Source organism: Stegodyphus dumicola, chromosome 10 (genome assembly GCF_044657685.1).
Source record: "Stegodyphus dumicola isolate Sdum_Otavi_A_Nest chromosome 10, ASM4465768v1".
Classification (NCBI taxonomy): domain Eukaryota; kingdom Metazoa; phylum Arthropoda; class Arachnida; order Araneae; family Eresidae; genus Stegodyphus; species Stegodyphus dumicola.
In genome coordinates this window covers 70,218,704-70,243,639 of record NC_140777.1, presented here as the reverse complement: position 1 = coordinate 70,243,639, position 24,936 = coordinate 70,218,704, and the positions used below count along the sequence as shown (strand labels likewise).

The 24,936-nt window shown below is 33.8% G+C and overlaps 1 protein-coding gene across 4 annotated transcripts in view; it reads left to right on the top strand.

Annotated features, from left to right (window-relative positions):
- The window catches only part of LOC118193720 (calcitonin gene-related peptide type 1 receptor-like), a 666,801-nt gene that overhangs the window by 562,642 nt on the left and 79,223 nt on the right, over positions 1 to 24,936 (top strand). For all 4 annotated transcript variants that reach the window (XM_085825063.1, XM_085825062.1, XM_085825065.1 and 1 more), the window contains 2 exons: positions 8,051 to 8,201; positions 18,567 to 18,717. In XM_085825063.1, the coding sequence (XP_085681189.1) occupies positions 8,051 to 8,201; positions 18,567 to 18,717 (302 nt within the window). The remainder of the gene's footprint in view (positions 1 to 8,050; positions 8,202 to 18,566; positions 18,718 to 24,936) is intronic.

Here is a 24,936-nt window from a genome sequence, read left to right as displayed (position 1 = left end):
CACACTAGGGCTATCTGCCTAAGGGGAGGGATGCCTTTCGTGGAGGACTTTCTAAGGGAAACTGGCTCGTATACACGTTACACATGGGGAAAACCACGAAAACACCCATGCAGCCAGCCCGTTCGCGGGATTCGAACCTCGGACCGAACTACCAGTGTTCAGCGACATTACCGCTCGGCCGCTGGTGGGCCAGCACGAGAAGGGAATTTATGTTCAAGTTTGTATTTAAATAAAATGATTCTTTTAAACCATTTTTAAGTCTCTGAGTTGATATTTCAGTCACAACGAAAATCCATTGTACGGCTGTTAAGCGTTTGAATATGGTTTATGATAATCAAACTCTTTAAGGGGACTCCTACACCTTAAAATCCGTATGATCTTCGAATATGTTACTGTTGCAAGAATTGGGATAACTTATTTATTTTAAAAGCAATTACTTTCAACTTTTTACAGCTGACTACATAACATAGCTACTTTCTGAAATAGTAATCAGAAAGTTTGTGTTGCCACAAATATTTTTATAATTTAATCCGCTTAGTGACAAAATTTTTCGTCATGTTTCCACCTTGCGCGCACAGTTTAAAACATTCTTTTGCAAAATTTAACTCTCATATTTAATATATAGCTTTTATAACATTTGGAAACTACTGTGAACCAAAAATTCTAAGAATTTCATGTTAAATTTTTATTTTATTTGGAGTTGAGTTTATAAAATGTATTTTATTAAAAAAAATCTGTAATGTTTTCGTGCATAATTTTTTTTAATATTAACATATTCATCAGATTTTTGGTTCAGTTAGAAAATAGTGCCCATATAAAGAATTCCATCTAATTTCAAGTATGTACCATTAGCCATTTTTAAAATATCATGCGCGCAAGGTCAAAGCATGACGAAAAATTTTGTCCCAAAGCGGATTAAATTACAAAAATATTTGTGGCAACACAAACTTTCTGGTTACTAGTTCCCAAAGCAGCTTGTTATGTAGTCGGTTGTAAAATGTTGGAAGTAATTGCTTTTAAAATAAATAAAATATCCCAATTCTTGCAAGAGTCCCATATTCGAAGATCATTAGGGGTTTAAGATGTATGAGCCCCCTTAAGTGAAAGTATTTTATTTGTGATGCTCATATTATGCGAAAGACTTAGAACCTTTTATCGAAAGGGAAAAATTTAAACTCTGCCACTATTTAGAGATGATTTTTCTTACCTTATAATGATATTAAGTGTATTCACATTTTCATATCTAAAACTTTAAATTATCTTTTAAGAAAAAATTAAGACTAATGCACGGATTAATTTCTTTGAGTAATCTGAAACTTTTCTAAATATTTCCGAAGTGCAGATTCAGGACGAAACAGATCAGAAAAAGGTTAATGGAGAAGCTCTTGAAAATTACTGGAAAAGATTTTTCTTTCATAGACTCAGAGATAAGAGGGAACTTAAGTCTAAAATTTAATCAGTGCGGTCCTTATACATCTCAGAAAGAAATTTACTGCACAGCGCTTACAGTGGAGCGTGGAGGGTCGATGTTAAATTTCCGAAATGATCAACATTGCAATTTAAGTAATCTTTCGTGAATCTGTATATGAAAACCCCATTTTCCTATAATCTGTATTTCCAACAATTGCATTTGTGTTTCCTACAAATTGTATTTGTATCTACAATTATATTTCCTACAATTTTATAATGGAAGAAACATTTATGTGTTTGATATTGCAACTGCTGAATGTTGATTGTTTTTTTATTAATAATACTTTTATTTCAGAGAATCTTCACTTTTTGCTTTTGCTTTGCATCTTTCTTACAATCTTCAAAAATGAATATATTCTTAAGGAAAAGATAACTGTGTTTGTTAAAACAAGGATATTTAAAAAATTGTGAAAATTAGATTGATGTAAATCAAATCAAAAATTAAAATGTTTAAACAGGTTTCATACAGTAAATATTAATATTTACATCTTTAGAACTTTAATTTCTATTTGTGAAATAAGATGTATGGAAACAATTAGTTACTGTAAAATCCCTTTGATGAGAATTAAGGCCAATAATCTTACGTATCATGTTTTCATGGATGACGTTTTCGAGTTTCTAGCTAGTAGTTACGGTTATATATGAGAGTAAAATCTGCTCATTACAAGGGATTACATAATTAATAATGTTTTCACTTTTTATACTATCAATAATCTTCCTATTCGTTCGTTTCTGAAAATAAACTGGACATAGCTATAAGACAAAGAAGTTTACAAGTGTGCCATGCTTTTGATTAGTCGAGTATGAAATATTTTGTGACGTTTTTATTTGCGCCAATGAGGTAAAAATCGTCGAAAACTACGCTTGTTCTCCAACTGTGAAAGAGAAAAAAAAGTAGTTTTTAAATAATATATATAGATATAGATATATAAAGAGGAACTACGTTTTAGCAAAAGTCCCTTTTATTTGTAAAGTAGGCAATCAATTCTTAACAGAGGTAATTATTTGTGACGTAAGAACATGATTAGCAAAACAACGTTTCCAAGAAGCCTGATCATATGATTCGATATTCACGGAAGTCCGCAAAACAATTTGACAAAGTATTTGGTATGTTAAGCACAAATGACTCAATTACTAAAGGAGATCTTTTAAAATAGTATGTGCCGCACAAATACGTAATTTTACGCAAATAGGAGCTTACTAGTGACCAAGAAACATATGATTGGATTGCTAAATGCGGATAATTCTTCTCGAATTGGTTGCACTGGACAGGTTGCGTGTGTATTGTTATGTGTAACATACACTGCCGTCCAAAAGTTAAGTAACATCATGTTTTTTGTGTCTAATTTGAGAATGAAGTAATATAGAAACAAGAAATTTAGAGGATATGTTCACTAAACAGTTCTTTAATGAATGCGATGTAGAATGTTTCTAAAATTATAAACAACAAAAATAACAACAAATTCTTGTATTACAACAAAAGAATGCACTCTTTGGAGAGAAATCCAGTCTTGGAAGAACGGTGCATCACAGTATTTTGATGAAAAATGTGGTGGTAACATTATAGAAACGTGCTCTAATAAGGAATATGTCCATACCTAGCTGCAATACATTGGGAGCAGCGACATTCCATACTGCAATTAAATCGTCGGTCAATAAAATGGGAAGCAATGATCAGACATAAAATAATCCTTGTTCAAGCTTATCTAACGGCATTGGAAAAAAAAAGCAGCAACCTGTCTCCCAAGGTAGTCCCAAAGATGCATTACCGAATTCAGGTCCCACGATTGAGCTGGCCTTTCCATTCGCTCCATACTGTGATCCTCAAGATATTGTTCAGCAACCCGAGCTCGGTGCCGTCGCGCGTTTTTATCCAACAGAATAAATCCAGGACCAATAGCAGCGACACATGGGCAGACATAATGATCAAGAATCTTGTCTCGATATCTCGCATTGGTAAAAGTTCCTGCATGGAACACATGCAGGACTGAGTGACCACTAAGAGAGATCCCAGCCTAAACCATTGTTCTACTATTTCTGTAACTGTGTCTTTCCACAATGTGGAATTGGGTGTATCTGGTGCGTTATTTCGTCCAGATCAGCTGACAACCTCAGATCTTTTCCATTGGCTCCTCAATCCTTCTCCATTTTCCTTCTTCATTGCCTCGTCAGTCCTTCTCCATTGACTCGTCTGTGAATTGAACATATGCCCATTGTTAACTGGTCCACGAAACTTGTTCTCTTGCCAGGACACAGAAGTGCTCTTAAACGAGCACTTCTGTGTCCTCAAATCAAAGGGACACAAACAAGTGGTCATCTTGCATACAGACCTGTATTGTGTAGGCGTCTGTCAACTGTAGTAGCTGAGATTCTTGTTCCAGTTGCCACTAAATGATCTGCCATGAGCTGTGGCACAGTAATGTTGCTGTTCCTTCTAAATAACGGTCTTCCGCCAGGTGGTGTAACATTTAAACTGCCTGGAACATGTCATCTAGACACAGAATCCTCGGATTAAGACTGATTTCCTTAGTCGGTGGTCCACATTACGAGAGACATTGAGACGTCTAACAGCGTCAGCTTGTGACATCCCCATTTCGATCCACCCGATCGCCTGCCACTTCAATCATTTGGGTAAACGACTTCTCTTGGACATTGATCGACTGTCCTGGATATTGTCAACGAATTGCTAATAGCAACTAAGAGAACGCTCGTGAACAAAACTTACAGTTTTTTCATTTTCTCTTTAACTTCTATATAAGTACTAACTTCTATAAAATCTATAAAATAAATGTATTATCTATTCTCTTTGCATATATTTCCTTAAGCTTCGTTACTATCATGTATGTAAGCTGAGAATTTAAATGTTACTGACATTTTTGTACTGGTTTTGAAAAACATGCTGATCCTTAACTTTTGGACGGCACTCTATATGGGTTATCTTTAATAAGTTTTCACTAATGCGCTACCAGTTTTAGTTCTCGTGTGCTCTTCCATAATTTTACTAAAATGTTAATTAACAGCCTGCATAAATTAATAAATGTTTTTATAAAGGGTAAGTATAAATAGTTTTTACAAAATAAGAGGTGTGATACTACCCGTCTAGTTGAGCAATAATTACCATGAAACATGAATTCTCATTTCACTCTGAGAGGTGGAATATCTTACACGATTTTTCGGACGTCGCGGACTTGTGGCTTGGCCTCCTAGCTCACCGGACATCAACCCATTGTACCCCTTCTGAGGGCATATGAAATCTTTAGTGCAGGAGACGCCTGTGCATTTGGTCGAAAATATCACAGCAATCACAACTAGGTAGTTATATCACAACTTAAACTGTTACGTCCAGAACGTGTCGTAACAGTTCAAGTTGTTGCAATAAATAAAATTGTATAACATCGATCGCATAGTTAAGTAATTTTATTATTGGTATTATTTTAAGTTTATCACATTGTTTACATCTTCTGTTACTTAAGTTTCTCCTATTTTAACACATAATACGTTTGTAGGGATTTATATTTTTTAAAATAACCAATTTTATTTAATTTGTTATTCTTTCCTATAAGCCTTCATTCCCTTAATTGTCAATGCCAGAATATTTAAATTAGGTAGCTCGCGTGAAGTAATGCAAATTCTACCTTGAAGAAAGAGTTTAAAAACCGAGGTTCAGTGGGAAAGAGAAAGTTAGGCTATTGCCGTCCCTCTGTTGCGCAAGCATCTGCTCCCAGAGTTATTACTGGTTCGTGAGGCTTAACTGTATTTACTTGCTGCCACTAGTTTTCGACGGGGCTTTAAGAAACAGGAATTATCTGAGCCCTGTAAATCTTCAAGTCTTTAGTTACATCTTTGAATTCAATTACCGCTCAAGCATAGGCGTAGTATGTTAGCGTCGAGATGACGCATTGTAAATTTTAAGAGTGTAATAAAGGGTACTTTTAACCCTTCTTTCTGTGCAACAACTATTCCAGTTCTCACACAGGAGTTAATCAAGTGGACTCTACATGTTTTAATAATAAAGTATGATTTAAAATCGTGACAAATAATTTTCATTCAACATTCACCATTACTGCAAGACCAATGTCAACATTTGCCGGTGTAAGTGGGACCAAAGCATATTTAACAAATATTTCGGATATACACCATATATATTCGGATATACACCCTATATACTTTCCAAAATATTCTTATACAAATACAAAACATATTATACAAATATTTCGGAGAGTGCAACTATATGAATGCTGACATTCATCGAAATATGTTGACATTCTCTAGATTTTGGTCTTTCACGGTAACATATTTATTAATTCTTCTGTTAAATGAAAGCACAGTGTCAGCCGTCAAACTGAGTTCAGCCTCTAACTAATATAAATTCATTACATACATATTATTCGACCAAAGAAATAAGCCTTTTAATAAATGATGAAAAAACGGCTTTTAAGGTTTTTTTCCCTCTCTGTACGGTGTGCCTTCGTGGTGCAACTGGAAATATTGTCCGATTAGCACTCGAAAAGTTCGGAATATGAATCCCGGCGAGGACATTGCTCATTTTTCATCCAGATAAGCTTAATGACTGTACAAGGTTAGATTAGGTTAGTTGAACATGACAAAGCACACGAGGGCTATTTGCCTAACATGAGATAGGACTTTCCAAGCAATCTCATTTAATAATCTTTCTGAAGAAGAACACAGTGAAATCGGTTGACTCGTACAAACGCTGAGATGAACGATGTTCTCTGAGTGTTAAGATTAGGGGTACAGCATCCATCAAATAATTGTCAGAAACATTATGAACATCTACAGTTCGTAGATGAATATTTGCATAATAATTTGAGATAGTCAATTATTAATGACATTCTTTCCTAATTAAAATCTTGTGAAAGTATTTATATGCTTCAAGATATATTTAATCAGTTTAATTCCATTGCTATTTTGAAGAATATTTTCTCATCGCTTAACGTTTTTCATTTGGTTAATATTACCAAAATAGTGATGGACACACGCGATTACATTAAATTGTTCCTACTCCACACATTTAACAGAGCTAGGCGAGAGAGAGTGCAACTGCGAGTGTCGCTACCAGAAGCTATAACATAATAAAACTTTCGAGAACTCCGCTTTAAATAATCTTAACTCATTTGCATTCTGAGGAAGACTACATACAAGAAGAAGTTATATTATAGATCGAAATCATAATAAAATGGGTTAATTAACTTAAGCCATTTTTATTTGTTCAAAATACAGAGAGGTTTGATGGTGGTATAGATAGCTAGAGATTAAAGGTATTGAAAATATAAACTTTAATTAAACTAATAAATCTTTTAATATAATAATCACAGTCATTTTGTCAATCTTTGTTTAGGGTATCGTCCAAGAAACGAAAGTTTCAGAAACAAACCTAAAATATACTTCTTTAATAATTTTCGTTATTTTTATTCAAGATTTACTTGAACATGAAATCTTGAAGTGTTCCTCTTGGCTTCTAACTACTGACATATACCTTTCGAATTCTTGAAGGGTCTAAATCACAAATTACTTTAAAATGTATATATTTTACATTTTTGCCTTTTTACTTAAACGATATATTTTTTGCACAACTTCTCTCCGGCATAAAATGAAAGAATCCGTCATAAGAAGAAATGAATTTTTTCTGTCATTATTATAAGTTTATAGACGTTTTCAACAGCATCATTTGTATAACTGTTTGAGCACTCTCGACGATAAGATTTGAAATTTGACCCACTTTATAATTTCCCTCATTTTACATGTAAAACTTCTAGTTTTTTTCCCTAGGAATTGCGTGACTGAATGCAATCTAAACATTGGTTCGTCTATTCTGAAGTTTCCTTTGGACATTTAGATGAACCTTCAGAATTGTCGCCACGATAATATATGTTAAGCTTTCTTAAAGAATGCAAGAAATGTTTGAGATTTTGAAACCGCACTATTCCTATATGTGTATTCATTATAATTACAGACTTAAATCTCAAATAACTCCGGGAGTCCTGAGGAATTTGAAACTTCGCAATGTAGTCCAGGGCTCATTTGAGTGCAGGAATACATAGCATCTGAAAGTTAGTAACTGTAAATTCCTTTGTATATAGCTTAGCTTTGAAATATGAAATAAAAACTATGGAAGCCGAAAAATGTGGTAATTTGAAATTTTTAACTCAAATTACCATCTACATGAGTGTCGAGACCTTCGCTGCACAATAACAATTTCTATGAATTTAGAACTATGATTTTGAATGCTAAAATTAAATTATAATGTTTTTTCTGATTTTGGAGGATCAATACTTAAATGTTTCCAATCTCAATTTTTATGTTAAAAAATGTAACTGATAAATATTCAGTTCAATAAGAAATTGTAGTTGTTGAAACTTCAAATGTAAAACCAAATTATAATTCTTGCAATCGAATACTTCTGATAACCTGAAGTATGGAGATTTGTATTTTCATTTGTTACATATATGTAGATCTAATAACTGTTATATAATTTTTCTTTCATCTTATGCAAAATTTAATAGGTTGACATGTTTAAAAATATGTCTTTTTCTCCTTCTCCGCGCATTGTTTACTCAAGACAACTTCAGGTGCCCCGAATCACCATGCATAAGAACTTGTTTCTTTCTCTTTTCCTGAATGGCGTCGTGGTGGTCCTTTTCAAGTCCATAGTCATTGTAGATGAACTCAAGCGGTCGAATACTTATCAAACTATCATGCAGAGAAATGGAGTAAGTACTTGGAGAATGTTTTCAATATATTATCAATATAAACATATACCTTAGTGTACATAGAGCGTTAGTGTATATACAGGAGGGATTCAAAACTATCTGTTAAAAATGGAAAGACATGCAGAATGAATCGAAGTGAGCAAGTTTTATAATGCAATGCATGTGTAAAAATGGAGAGTTGTAGTGGTACAGGGGGCTGTTGAGCAGTAACTAAAAGCATCCAGTTGGCGTAAATCGTCAATTCCCTAGCAAAGTTCGAGAGGTATGCATCATTACACGAAAGAGGAACTCAAAGGTATGCGTTTTATGTGTGGGGCTGCGAACGGAAACGGAGCAGGTGCTCGAATGTACTCTGGAATCATTCTCTGCTGTGCTTCAAGTAGCTGATGCGTTTTAAAAACAGCCTGTTAAATAAAATGCCAGTCGACGAGATATGTGTTCCGAGTAGTTATGCATACCGTTCTGTGTCAGCATGGGGGATGGCGATTTACGCCAACAGAATGTTTTTATCGGCCACTTGACAGAGCCTGTATCACTTCAAAATGCCATTTCTGCACACTTGTTCTGTTAGAAAAATCTGCTTATTTCGGTCCTTTCTGCATGTCTTTATATATCTGCAGATGTTTTGAAAACTTCCTGTTTGCTGTCGTATCTCAATATAATAGGATGTTGTTCAATAATTTTTAAGTTATCTTAAATCGAATTTTATATAGGGCTTAGTAATACAAAATCTTATATGAAAGAACTAGATTGTGTAGCCATATGAATGAAACAAAAATTTCATTTTCAATTCTGCTACTGCAGAATTGCATTTAAGAACTTAATAGACAATTTATTATGTCAAGCTTGCTGGTTTTGTAAAAGCTTTTAAACATTTTATTAATGAATTTTTCTCTGCACTATTTTACTTTGCTCTTATCACCGCAGCAGTAGCAATTGCTGTGTACCAACAACAATGGTATTACTATAAAACGTAAAATGCTGCAGTATTACGATTTCATTGCAGAATATTCGAAACTAATTTACCTTTTGTTCTTTATTTTTTCAAGTGTATTGGATAACATACTGTATTAGATAACAGGCAATGACAGCTATTAGCATGCTTTTATCCATAGGCTATAACAAAGATCTGGAACGAGAATGTTGTTTATCAAAAATACATTTTAATACGATGATATAGGTTATCATGTTGCTAAGGAAAATAAGAACAATAAAATTACAAAAATTATTGCACTTTCATGCAGCATGTTATTATTCTGTTTAAATAAGAATCCTGAAACATCATTAACATCATGCAAGGGTTTTACTCTTTTACTGTATTGGCAACCTACGCTTGTTAGTTTTTATAAATGCTCATATGCTTTATGCCAAGTAGCATTTACTTTTAACTTTGAAGCAAACAACGATAATTACGTTCAGCTTCAACGCAAGCATTAACCAGTCTTCACATTAGTATTTGAAATTCATGTCACTTACATTCTGGGAAAAAACACCCAACTTAGGAGAATCAGTAAAACTGATTTGACAGGGAGCTGTCAACCTAAGAAATATTAACATTTTTCTTGATTGAAAAATTCAGTGGCTTAAGAAATCAGAGATAGGCTCAAACAAATGGACGGATTATGTTGTTCTCTCAGGCCAGAAAAAGAAAATAAAAGTCTCTTACAGGGACAAAATCAGCTTCTTTCTTTGCTAAACTGTGTGAAAAGCGAAAATAGCGACTGTAAAGACAATTTAATGGTCTTACTTGCTTAATAGAAATCGTTGCTAATAGTGACTTTTACATAAATTATTATTATTTTGATATTGGTAATTTGTCCGTTACATTAACTGAAGTTGTGGAAATAGTTCATAAACATTATTAACAGTTAGATTTGAGTTAAACTCCATCCTACCTTTCTTAACTCCTATCACAATGCAAATTTCTTGGCAAGAGACACAGTTTTAAAAGTGGTTGTTTAAGCTTAATTGTAAGCCTATTGGAGCTTTCGTCATGTCGCCGCTGTATCTTATAGATAATTAATGCCTGCTGTGCTCGTGAAAGGTTAAAGCTTAAGTAGTCACTTTATAGTTGGTAAGTGCTTTACAGGTTTAGAAACAGGGTAGATAACTAAGTGTTTAGTTGTGAATTTAGAATCTTGTTCGTAAATAACTAAATTTTGCCAGGAGGTCACATCATTTTATAAAATGGTTTATACGATAAGCCATCGCTCAACTTATTCAACGAATCACTCGACTAAAACAAGTGTTAATATTGCATTCGAAATCCACTGGATGAATCGTTGTTTTAGTTTGCGTCAATATTTAAATTGAAAACCGCCAGGAATTGCTAAATATAAATTTACAATTGGATTGAAATTTTATTTGAGTTTTGGGGAGACAGTTTAATAATTGTTAAGGACAATAATTTGCCAAGTTACGATAATTTTATTATAGCTATAAGGTTGAGTATCCAGTTCACGCCCCAGACGTAATTCATCTTTAATGAAACAATTACCACAATGAGAAGATTTTATGTTAATGGTGGACACCATTAAATGGAGAAAACTGCACTGAAATGTTCCCTTGACTAATGGAAATAGCATTATAGCGTTGGTTAATCCAAATGATAATCCATTTTGGAAGTAACATTTGAAATCTGGAACTCATATCACATAGTTTTATGGACTTCTGTTGCAAACGATGGCAGTTTTCTTTGGTACATTTCATCAGCAACAGTATGAAATGGAACGGAAATACGGGTTATAAAGGAAAATCGAAACAGTAAATCTTCGATGCTTTTAGTTTAAATGCCAATTAATGGGCTGTGATTTCACTCTGTATTGATTCTTAAGATCTGCACGTTTTACAGATTTTAAGTGTAAATTTTACAGAGTGATTTTAAGTGTACAGTTTAGCAATTTTACAGAGTGATTTTAAGTGTACAGTTATCTGGACATTTACATATTTTTATATTTTTTGGAGTTTTGCACCATAGTTCATGTAATTGCAGTTACGTTGAGGCTGAAGTCTTAAGAACTGAATTCTCACTATAACGTTATCTACTCGAAATACTGCATACTTAAGTAGTAACTTGAATGTGAGACAGTAATAGAATATCACATTTGCATTGTGATAAAGTAATGGAATATCACCTGCAAGCAAGTATGCTAGTTCTATCCAGTACCCAATATGCATTAATTAGTATACTAAAATATATAAAAGATTTTACTACAACCATGTTGGGTTACTTAAAAATTAGCGATTCTCTACATAAACAATATAATGCATTTTTGCATTTTCAACACTTGCTTATTTCTAATACAATAAACAGCTATTATTATGATAAAACTTTCGGAAAATATTTATTATTAATCTCTGAATTCTAGTCGGATAATTACACAAATATACTATTTCCATTTCAAGATGTATTCTGATAATATTACTTGTTGGAAAATTAAACTAATCAGCACTTTCAAAGTAACAAGATTTGTAATGGTAGAAACATAATCTGATGCAGTTAAGCAGCATTATGTAGTGATACAGTATAACGTCCGTAACCCGGACTCGTCGGGAATTCGGCGATTTTGAATTAGGGTTTTTTTTTTTTTTTTTTCGAATTATAGCTCATCAATTTAAATCTGGTAAGATGGCATTCAGAAATTACGCAATTAAAAATATGAAGCCGTAATTTATGAAATAAAGAGCAATTATGATTTAAAGGGTATCAAATTTTACAAAAAAAGCTTAATATTTATGTGTTTACTTTATTAAACATTTCTTTCAACGCGCGCATGCGTAAATTACGCATAGTCGAAATTAGAAAATTGCAACCAGAAAATTATTTGATGTGTATTCGTGATGTTTATAACGACCAGGAAATTGATTTAAATCGTATCAAAGACGGACAACATCGCGATGAATACTACATTTAGCCGAATAAAATAAAAACATCTGCCCTGAAGATGATGCCGCAACGTTCCACCCCGCAGAGCAGAGTGAAATTGATAAACAGATTTCGGAATGGTTAGAGAAACAACTCATTAAGCTGTTCTGATTACGCAAGTAATATCGCGCTAAGAAGAAAAAAAAATGCGGTTCATTTCGACTATGTCTGGACTTAAACGACACTTAAAACCTGGTGAATCCCTTTCCGAATATTTAATTGCCATGCGCGAAATAGCCAGCCGCGGTTCTGTTGATGATTCATCAATTCTTGATTATGTAATCAATGGGATACCGGATCAGCGTAGTAACAAAATTATGTTGTATGGGTGTAAAACTATTTCTGAATTCAAAGAGAAATTAAAAATTTATGAGAAAATCCGCGTTCCAGATACGAAGAGTAAGGGTTATTCAAGTACTAACAAACAAAATAAAGCACGCACTATACCTAATAAGATTACGGAACCAAGGTGTTATGGCTGTGGAAATATAGAGCGTGTAATGTATGTGCATTCTTTACGCACACGCGTAAAGCATACAAAAAAAAGTTTGTGGCTTATACAAAAAAAAGATATACATATATACTTTTAAAGATTTTATTTTTAAAGAAAGGGCACAAAAACACCACTCTAAAAACAGACTTCGAAGAACATCTTGGAAAAAAAGTCATATACCATAAAAGAAATATTTCATTCCGAATTTTAACGTAAAAACCGTTTCTAATTTTAAGTTCTTTACTTAGGTACTCTCATCCATGAAAGAGGACAGCTTAGTCCAATGTACAAGAAATTATCCTGAAATATTATCAGGATTATAGATCATTCCGGATAATGGGCGTCCGGATTATGGACTTTGTACTGTAGTTGAATAGGCGTTACTACTATAGCCGTTATTATAATATAACCGTAGCTAAAGGCTATATGCCCTTTCAAATGTGCCTTTTACAACACGCAGCGTTTCTACACGACATTTGTTTTTTTTAGCTACTGTTTCTCTCCAGTCTGTATATGTTCCACAGTTGTACAGTTGTGCAATAAACGCTGTAAGTCACCAATTTGCTCATAGCTATAAATATTTGTTTCCCTCTGGCCAAACTGATATAGGCATGTTATGCATGTGGAACAATGCTATTGCTCCATTAGGAGATTCTACCCGATCTGTAATGGGTAGAAACCTTTCGAAAATAGCTATGAGTCATTCGACATGTGCTTCTGAAATTCTTGCCGGGCCAAATCAGCATTACGAAGGTTTTAAGAAGAATTTTTGGAGGAATACAAGAAGATGGTGTGTAGATTCGAAGATCTGATTTAGAACTATATCGCTCATATAATGAAATTGACATCATTAATTCCAATAAATACCAAAGAATAAAATGGGCAGGCCACATTATCATAATGGTGTCCGCCGATAACATCGTGGCAAAAACATCGCGGACGAAAACGTCGCGGAGAAAAAACGCAAGGCGAAAACGTCGTGCTACAAAACATCGTGGGAGAAAACATCGCAGTTCTAAAACATCGTGGTACAAAACATCGTCGTCGAAAATAAAGCGGCTCAAAAACTTCGCAGTTTAAAAACATCGTCGTCGAAAATATCGTGGTAAAAAATATCATCGCATGACGATAACATCGCAGACATGCTTTTTCAGGCTTTAATAACTGTAAATGGATATTCCCATAATGATTTGTGAGCGCAAGATGTAAAGAAGGATAATTTTTACTTTCATATTTTTTATTAAATATTAAATTTTTGCTGAGAAAATAAGAAGGAAACTTAAGCATAGAAAATTAATGCAACTTATAGCACTTAATAGAATTTTAAACCGACATAGTTAACTAACAAAGACCATTAATAAATCATTTTTTATAAAGTTTTTACAGGTAATTTTTCATAAAAAGTATAATCTATTAAGTTGCATTTAATTTTCTATGCTTAAGTTTCCTTTTTAAAATTTCAGCAAAAATTTATTAGTTAATAAAAATATGTGAAAGTAAAAATTATCCTTCCTTACATCACTTGCGCTCACAAATCATTATGGGAATATCCATTTACAGTTATTAAAGCCTGAAAAAAGCATGTCTGCGGTGTTATCGTCATGCGATGATTTGTAGATACTTTATTTTTTACCACGATATTTTCGACGGCGATGTTTTTAAACTGCGAAGTTTTTGAACTGCTTTATTTTCGACGACGATGTTTTAGAACTGCGATGTTTTCTCCCACGATGTTTTGTAGCACGACGTTTTCGCCTTGCGTTGTTTTCTCCGCGACGTTTTCGTCCGCGATGTTTTTGCCGCGATGTTTTCGGCTGTAACCATCATAATGGATGAAGACCGTGCAACGCAAAATGTCTTCAGCGCTAGACCCACAGGTACACGGAAACAAAGACAGACTAAATCTTAAGATGGTTGAAATGTCTAGAAAATGACCTAAATCGTCTTAAAATCCAAAATCTAGAAAACGCTTAGAGGGAGAAAACTGGCCTGCGGAAAAAGCTTCTTGAAAAGGCCCACTGGGTAAGGGGGAAAGTCTGTATATTTGCCCTTTTTTTAACTTTGGTGACTTTTTTGTGCAATGTATATATGTGGTATAGTTATATTATAGTTCCAAAGTAGCTCCTAATGGTCTGTGCAATATTTTGAGATCATACGAGATCTAAAGTGCAAAACCATGCATGCATATTAATTAAAACTAATATAAAAACTCACATAATCAAAATCATTTTCAGACTGAGTGAATGCCATAGAATAAAAGGCAGATGTCGTACCTTAGCGAAAGAAGTCATTAAATTCTATACCCTTCCTTAACATCTGCAGTTTCAGGGTATACATTTCAAATGTATTACACACATAAATTTATTATTTTGTTAAGAGTTAATGCCTCTATCTAATTTTGATCGATCCCATTCGTATTTCAAATGTATATTTTAATTAATTAATCCTTTTAATCTTAGTCTTTTAATGAATTGATTTAAGAGTCTTAAAGTCTTTTAATTAATTCATTCACTAATCATTCATCGAATTCAGGGAATATGAACTAAATTTCATGTTTTTTTATAAAACTGTAGACGTTGCTATGACTTTCTTCATTGAATTCCGTTCGTTTGATCCTATAAGATGCTTTTATCGCTTTCTTGATTATTTATCTACCTCCCAAATATTCCTATATCACAGCAGTCTTTGCTTACTATCTGCCAACAATGATATTTACTTAACATTTGTAACGCTGCACTCATTTTCAAAATCCCACTTAAATTGAGGTATCAGGGACACATTTCTAAAGCAAACATAGACTTATGTCTACTGCGCCTGGAATGGCTTCTAAACCATGATATAGTAAAGTTTAATTTGCATTTCAGTCGCTTCGCCTTATATGCCTTAACTTCTAAGAATACTCAAATAATAACAGCATGTAAATACATAAACAACTCGTGTAGATGCTGCTATACATAAAACTGATTTTCTAAATTTCTAAATGTAGGAATTAATTATTCTAAATTAATTATTGATGATTTAGTAATATTTAAACTGAAGATATTAACATATATTTTGAATTCCAAGTTAAACATCACTAAATCGCTATGAAACATGTTTCCTTCTACATCTGCTCTCAATGATGAACAACAAAGTTAAGACCTAAGTAAAATTTTAAGTATATATTCATTGCTAATTCTCGCATGTATCTAGACAAATACAAATATAAAAAGAAATTGCTTTCATCTATCTATTGATTAAATGCATTTCTAAATTTACTGAAATCGGTTGGAAACAACACACAGTTTCTCTAAAATAGCCGGAAGTAACTTCCGGCTATTCATTACAGGCTTTCGAAGCTCTAATTATCTTTGTGTGCAAAGCATATAGTATGATTTAATCTGAAGGCAGGATCCTAGGAAATCCTAAATCAGGTGTTAACATGACATCAGCAAATCGAATTATTTATGGAATAAACTATACATTTTGAAACACAAAATTCATATTTATATTTAACTGTATAAAAATAAAATAATTTAAATTTAACCACGTAATCGTTGTTGAAATGAAACGCGGTAAGCAGGGTTCATAGCCACATTTTAGTTAAAAAAATAAGCACCTATAAGCACTTTTCAAGCACATTTTAAGGAAAAAATAAGCACCTGTCTAATTACATTATACACAACTGCATAACCTTAAAAGAAAAATTAGACTTGTAATTTAAAATATGAGCAATGCAATATTTATTACGAGAATGAGCATTACCTCAACAATGGAAAACAATTAACTTTTTTTTTAGTTTTAAATGACAGTTCAGTTTACAGAATTAGTTTACAATGCGAGAAAAAAAAACTATGTAGAACTAAACTATATTACAAAATTTAATGATGATACTTCAGTTGAAAATATAGAAAATAAATAATAATAAGCCATATTAACTGTATTCGTTTGGCACCTAATAATAAATACAATTCATTTTTTCACTCATATTAATATTTAAATAATTTAACTTAAATCAAAATTCTGAACATTTTCTAAATTTTCATTGCATAACAGTTTTCCCTTAACATATATCCCAAGCAAAGTAATTTAAGTAAAAAAGAGGCACATTTCAGAAATCAGAAGACTGGAAATTGCTTCATTCAGTCATCCTTTAACAGTAAAAGCTTAACTAACCCGCATACTCGGAAATTCCCGAATATTCCGGATAGTAACTCGAAAAAGAGGTGTGGGGGTGATTGTAGCCGTTCTTTAGATTTAAATTTAGGCTAAATAAATGATTTTGACATTTCGATTTCGAACGAACGGAACTTGGTTTAAGAAAATAACATGATATAAAAACCAACGGAACTTAAGAAATATTCTGCTTAGAAAGCACAGTAAAACTCTTTTAAGTGTTCATAAACAAATCTCAGACTGAACATCAAAATTAATTATCAATGCAAAATACCGCAAACGTTATTGCGCAATACGTGCGGCGTAATTCTTCCATATGTGATATTACGCAATTGGAATCAACGCTTGCCGGTATTCGGAGAATAAAGAACTAAATAAAGGAAAAGAAAGAGACTTACTAATCTGGGGTGTTTCTGATTCTAATTTAAAACAGACTGTATTAAATTTCGGGAATAGAATCAATCTTCGCTTGGGTTGGGTAGACCGCAAAAACTTTTAGTCCTATTCAATCCAGATTGGACAGTGACAAAAAAAAAAAGTTCGCTGCTTCAATATTAGAGATTTTGCGGAGAAACTCCCAACCTCCGTACTATATAATGTATTGGCAAAGAAAATGAAATTATTTTGACCATTCGATTACTTTCCTTTTATTTAAGCCATTCCAAATATTATTCCTTAGAAAGCTAATCTGTGCAAAAACACACCCATTTTTGGAGGTTTATCTATACTTCAGCAGTTACTGCAACTATATTATTATAAATATTCATGCATATGCTCATAATATAAGCATAACGATCATAATAAACACGAATATGAACTGACCACGCGGAACGAGAATGCAAATTATTAAAATCTTGATAGAAATTCAAACGTGTGTAGTATTTGGGTGGGAGGAAAAGAATACCGAATGTACCGGAATTTTCTACCGTTTTCGCAATTCTTTGACCAATAGAACGAGGTGCACCTGTCTGTACTCTTGCGCGCACCATAGGTTACGTTAATGCAGAGGAAGGGGGGAAAGCAATTTCCGGGAATTTGATTCACCATCTGACGTTGCATATAAGGAAGAAAAGTTGTTTATTCAGTTTCGTCTTAGGTACGGGGAAAAAATGCGCGTTCATTAAAAACAAAGCATTAAAAAAGCAGTAAAAACAAAACAAAAAAATAAGGGCTTTAAAGAAAAAGCAAGCACCTATAAGGGCCTTTATATTTTATTTTCAAATATAAGGACTTATAAGCACTTGTAAGGACCGCTACGAACCCTGGGTAAGGAAACATATAAAGGTTTCGTCCGCACTGCAATAAATAAATAATTACCTATTGAAAAACCAGAATTCCATTGCCTACATATTTTTAGCATCGAGACCAGCTGTAATTATTTCGAATTGTATGCCATTCAGCGTATCTGCATTATATGGAATTCAACATATTTGAAACTTTGAAGATGCAAACTAGTTTTGTAGAACAGATAAGTATTATTCCATATGAACATTATACATAGATAGACCCTTGTGCATTATACATAGATATATCATTATTCATGAAAAACGTTATATTTATATACATATAATAACCCATTATTCGGGACCTATATTTTTCTCTTAATGTTCTGTTTTATTCCCTTAAAATATTGAGGCAATATTGTTACTTGTATTTAGTTTTATTTATAGTTCCATCCGAGGAAAGTTTATTTCATATAAAATGCAAAAAATAATCTAGTTAATACAACTAATTGTACATTTGAAATATATAAAATATTGAGTAGAAATAACATATTTTTTTTCATTTGCAGCCAGGTTGTAAAATACTCTTTATTTTAACGAAGTACTTTCGAATGACCAATTATATGTGGATGTTTTGTGAAGGTTTCTATCTGCACAAGTTGATTGCAGCAGCATTTGCAGAACAGAAGAATCTCATCATGTTCTATATAATCGGATGGGGTAAGTACAAACTTCTTTTTTATTTGTTTTAATATTTTCATTACAGATCAGGAAACCTTTTAGCTATTTTCAGTGTCTCTCTGTGTCTAAACATAAAAAATACAATTCAGCAACTATGACTCCTTGAGGTTTTCATAAAATGCAAGCCATAAAACAAATACATTTCAAACTTGAACTTCTTTAAAATGAGCATAGAAAAAAGCCGAGATCAAATGTACAAACAGTCTTAACCACTCATCCATAAGCAAAAAGTGATACAATTTAAAAATAATCTCACTTTAAAGAGAAAATATTTTATTTGTCCAATAAAAATTAAACCGGTTTACCTTTTTTAATCTCAGCTGTCTTTCGATTCTTTCCAAATTGTTTACTTTTTAGTGATTTAATTTTTCTGCCAATTTCTGTCATCATTCAGAGCTTTAAATGTAGGAACATGGAAATGGACCATACGTTAACTAATCTAATGCTGATTCCTTTTGATGTCTTATTTTATCTCCTCAAGGAACTGCATACAATAACATAAATAAAATAATTCAAAGTCATTCAAATGCTTAAGAATTAAACATATTAAATCCAAAATGCTTCTTTTAACGTGTGATTATCGCGTTTCGACTGTTTATCTTGACATTTTATAATTCCTTAACTCTTACTTTACAAAATACTATATAGAGAATGAAATCGCCAAATTTATATTTGTTCTTTCATATTTTTAAAGGCAAAACATTTAAGCGAGATTTGTTTTCGAGGTGCGTTACAAATTTTGAATATTTTAAACGTTTTTTATTGAAAGTTTCATTTATCTAGGTTATGCAATTCGTAACCTTCAAAAAAAATCCAAATGCTTGCATAAGTGATAACAATAAGAAATAGGAACTATTATTCTGAAACGCTTAGGTCAGAAATTTTAAGTCACTGTTTCAAAATTTGTTTATGTTATAAATATGTTGTTTAAGAAAACCTAGCAAATACATCAGTGGAAGTAAAATGCTATTACTTTGTGACATAGTTAATATATTTGAACTTGGAAACCATTGAGAAAATAAATAGTATTTCTTTCTGTAATTGTTTTTGCATACCTGATGTATCACAGATTATTTTAAATGTTCCAAAGCATGCAAGCAATAAGAAGCTTAAACGTCAACCCGTTTGAGTGTATCGTGTTGTATAACAGGTTAGGACATATTACAGCAAAAATACGAAAATCTAAATTTATTTAAAAAAAATCTGATGTGTACACCACATGACTTCCTTGTACGGAATATTAAATTATACGCATTTTATTTAAACTTATTAGATTATTAGATTGCATTTTATTTAAACTTATTAGAGTGAATTAAACCTACTTCGCCGACAGCGCATAAACCACAATAGAATAAATGCATTCTTTAAAATTCACTTTGTTTACCATAGCGACACTCTGGCGCTAGGTTTACTTAACAGTATTATATTTCATTCATATTATAACTCAGAATGCACAAAATGTATATCATTTAAAGAATTATCTAATCGTTGCCATATGTTGTATAAAAGAAATTAAGCAAATAAAACAAAAAAGAAACAGTTTTCCACAGACGATTGAGTATTTCTCATTTAATTAATTCAGTTCTTACTACGCGAGAAGGCAAAAATACATAAAAACTCAAAATATCTATATTAAAAATTACGAAGTAAATCTCAAACTCTTATTTCCTCGAAAAATTCCAGAAAGAATTAAGCATGATTTAATTGGCAATAATAAATGAATGCGTTAACTTTGTTGTTGCGAAGCTATGTTTCTCTAGATTGGCAACAAATCCACTAGTCTCCTGTTTCAAATGTAAACATCAATGGCCGCCATTAAAAACAGGCTTAGCGGCAATTAAACAACTTTGAAATTGCTGATAATTCTAAAAATATTGCACACAGATTTACTAAAGGCATAAAATCCTTAACCGGAAGATAAAAACAATATAATTCAATCATTTTTAAAGAAAAGAAATATGTACAATTTACAAACATATAAGAGTAAAGAAACTGAGATCACTGAACCGGGTAATAGAGTGGATATATATATAAATATATTTATATACGTTTGGTGCGGCCAATTGCAACCAAAATACGAGGTGCACATCTACATGTTATAGCAGTCCTATATACAAAATTTCAACGTTCTGAGGCTACTCGTTTTTGAGTTATGCGAGATACGTACGTACATACGTTCGTACAGACGCCACGAAAAATTCTCTTCAGAATTAATTTTAAAGCAGTTTTATAATTTTTTGAAGGAAAAGAGTATTTTATTCTGTCCTTACGTACAGATATCCCGCAAAAACATCGTTAAATTGCATTCGATAGCGGTCAAAATGGATATTTTCGTTGAAATATGCTGCCTGAAACTTTTCGCGATTGCAATACTTCCTTTTTACTTCGTACAAGGAAGTAAAACGAAAAATATTGATACAGATTTGGGGATTATATTACTTATTACAGTTTTTAACCTTGATTTGTTGAATGTTTTCCAAGAAACGTCACATAGCCTCAAATTTATTCATCTCTTCAGTTTGCAAGTGCTCCAAATGAAAAAAAAATATGATACGACCTTATTAAGGTCATTAAATAATTGATGCGATTATACATATTTAGGTACAAGCTGAAAATGAGTAACCGCAAAAGTTTAGAAGACATAAATAATGAGAAGGAGAATTATTGGCAATCTTGCAGGTAGAGCAGTCCCAAGTTCAGGTTGCAAGAGAGGTCAATGAATGTCTAAGCGTTTTTGAACAATATAAGATGACCGCATCTAAATCTGCAAGGTTATGGCAAAGACGTCTAAAAACCAGAGCACCCAATGAAGATCCGTATCTGGTACTTTTAATCAGACGCCAAGTGATTGTTAAAGCCATCCGCTACTACTAACAAAATTTGAGTTTCAGAAGCTTATGTGGTATTTCTCACGCTTTCTTAGCGTGCCTTCGTGGTGTGGTGGTCTGAACACTGGGCGCGTATTCCAGTGGTTCGTGGTTCTATTCCTGGCGAAGGCATTGCTCATGTTTCATCTATCTTGCTTCCAAATAACCTAATAGCTCTATAAGCTACTACATCTCTGTGTAACAGAGTGTCCTTTACAGAAGATCCATTGCTTGCATCTGTCTTACTCTTTCACGCAAGAGAGCACATCTGCCGTGCTGAAAAGAATATTATTCCTGGAACCAACTTCAGTGGAGTCACATTCTCTTCAGTAACAAGCTTAGATCCAGTCTTAGAACCTGTTCTTGATGTACTTTCATCTAAATAGGATAATTAGGAGTCGATACTATTTTTGTAACAGTAAGGAAGGAAACCACTCTGAAGGTTGAATGCCGTGGTTTGGGTAGGCAACATATTAAATAGCTTCACACTACTGTATGTGGTTGATAGAGTCCGGAACTGCCCAGATATGCAGGAAGGACATTTGAACTAAACGTGTGACGTTTTAGAGCGTTGTTATGTATCAATTATTTCGCATTGATGTCAATATTTGTCCATATCAATCAGAATATTATATAAATGAGTAAGATATTTAAATCTCCAGTCCTGAAACCGATTAAGATGGATTTAGAAGGGCAACTGGAATCCGCCAACCATTTTCGAACACTATTCAGGGGCTAAGAAATGCTTTGACGATGGAGTGTTTTCTTTCTGCCGTTGAACTATTCAATTATTATAGTGTCTTTAATGTAGTACGATGAACCCGCCGGTGGATTTATAACATCACTGAACACTGATAGTTTGAATGGGGTTCAAATTACGGCAAAAGAGTCAGCTACATAAAATTTTTAGGGTTTTACCTATGTGTAACATGAATTCGAACCAATTTCTTCTTGAAAATTCTCCGTGTAAGGCATTCCTTCCATTCCAATACATATGCTTCAAGTCTTAATCCATTATCCTACTTACAATTACCAGCACGACCACTCGCCCTACTACTTGTATATCCATTCGAGATGAACTTTCAATCTACCTCATTTTGGGCATTATCTCGCAACGTCAAATTTGTGCATGCCCTACTTTCACGTCTATTACTCATAATTATCAGTAGGTAATTTCAGTAACGTTTAAATTGCTGTCTAACATTATTTGTTCACAGCTAATTCTATTAAACTGCCTCTGGCAATTTGTTATTCAATAACGTGAATACGAGACTATACCCTAACTTCTAAACATAAGTATAAGTACATGTAATATATAAGTGAATATGAATCATGTATCGGTGAAGACTGCATTACTTTTGAATGGTTAATCAAGGGACCCAAATTCTCATATCCGAAAGCCTATTTTATTGTTCATTTCTAATTTCTTTTTTATTTTTATATATAAAGTCATGCGTCTACGATAAAGTTACGTAACTTTCCACAGCGTGTGGAAAATTTTAATATATCGACTAGTTGACATGGATTTTGCTTGCAGAACTACATGTAATCAGGGAGATACTTTTTATGTCATCAGAACATAAAGACATCCAGTCACTTAAAACATGTAAATAAATGTATGTTCTAAATGTACGTTTCCCGAAATATATATAATCTGCAGAACGCTTTTTGCCTAACTAGGATAGTGGGTAGTGACGATGACTTCCCCACTAAAGCGCCCATGTTCGAATCCCGGAGAAGGCATACTTGTTTGTTAATGTATGGTGTCTGAGGGGCATGGGGCACTTTAAATATGTGGCGAGTCGAAAGTGCTCTCGAGAGGTTGGGTACTCTTGGACTCGTCCCCCAGGGGTTCTCTCCATCAAAATTATGGGCTGAACTGAAGTCGCACTGTCACTTGCATGGTGCTCAAGGCTCTTCTTGCTAATGACAGGAGCAATTTGTTACACCTTGTGACGATAAATTTCATGGGCTTGTGGTGATGCTAGTGTCAAACAAGTGAGATAATCACAACACCAGAACGCTTTGTTTGTATTTGGAGGTTCCTTCTCTTCGGATTATAGAGCTTCAAGTCTTCAAGCTATAGTAGGGCTATGTCGCCCTCCATTAGTGAGAGAAACTGATTATCTGTTAATTCCTTATTCAACAGGGACAAAAACAAAGCCGCCCAACTGTTAGTGGTTAGCGTCGCTGACTGGCGCGCCGAAAGGCTCGGGATCGAAACTCGGAAAAGGCATGACTGTTTGTAAATGCATAGTGTCGGTGCAGAATGGCGGCACTCTAAATATGCGGTGAGTCGAAAGTATTCTCGTGTGGTTTGGTGGAAGGAGAGATGGGTGAGAGATCCTCGGACCCTTTCCGTCGGGGTGCTCTCCCTAAAATTCGGGGGGGGGGAGATCTGAGCTAAATCGCACTGTCACCTGAAAGGTGCTCAATGCTATTGCCAATGGCTGGCGTAATCTAGCGCTCCTTGCCTCGAGGAATTGGATGGGCTTGTGCTGACTACGTCTGACAAGTGAGCATAAGCAACAACAATAAAACCAAAATTTTGTTGGACACGTGCCCATGTGCGCACTGTTGGCAATGAGATCGCTGATCAACTAGCTCGAAAGGCTGCAAACACGTGCCCATGTGGGCACTGTTGGCAATGAGATCGCTGATCAACTAGCTCGAAAGGCTGCAAACACGTGCCCATGTGGGCACTGTTGGCAATGAGATCGCTGATCAACTAGCTCGAAAGGCTGCAAACACGTGCCCATGTGGGCACTGTTGGCAATGAGATCGCTGATCAACTAGCTCGAAAGGCTGCAAACACGTGCCCATGTGGGCACTGTTGGCAATGAGATCGCTGATCAACTAGCTCGAAAGGCTGCAAACACGTGCCCATGTGGGCACTGTTGGCAATGAGATCGCTGATCAACTAGCACGAAAGGCTGCAAACAGTCTTTTAACATCAATTATTTCCTTGTCTAGTACAGTTGAAGTCACTGGAAGAAGTATATTTACCTTCTTACCCATCCTCTCACGTAAATTAGTTTCTACAAATAGTGCAGTGACTTATGTTCTAATAGCCCACAGACCTTTTGTGGCCTATTTAACCTTTTGCGGCCGGGGCTTTGGTAGCAGTAAAAGCTACCAAAGGACGGGGAATCTTGAACCGAATGCTTTCCCACCTTTAAGAAATCACCACCTTGCAACAAAGATTCTTGTTCGTAGTTTAATGGATTCTCAGAGGGGTGCATCTATGTCGCAAAAGAAAGACCTTTGAAAGGGACAAGTGGTTAAAACCCCAGGGACGTCAAATTTTACATTTTACTTTTCAGCCTGGAAA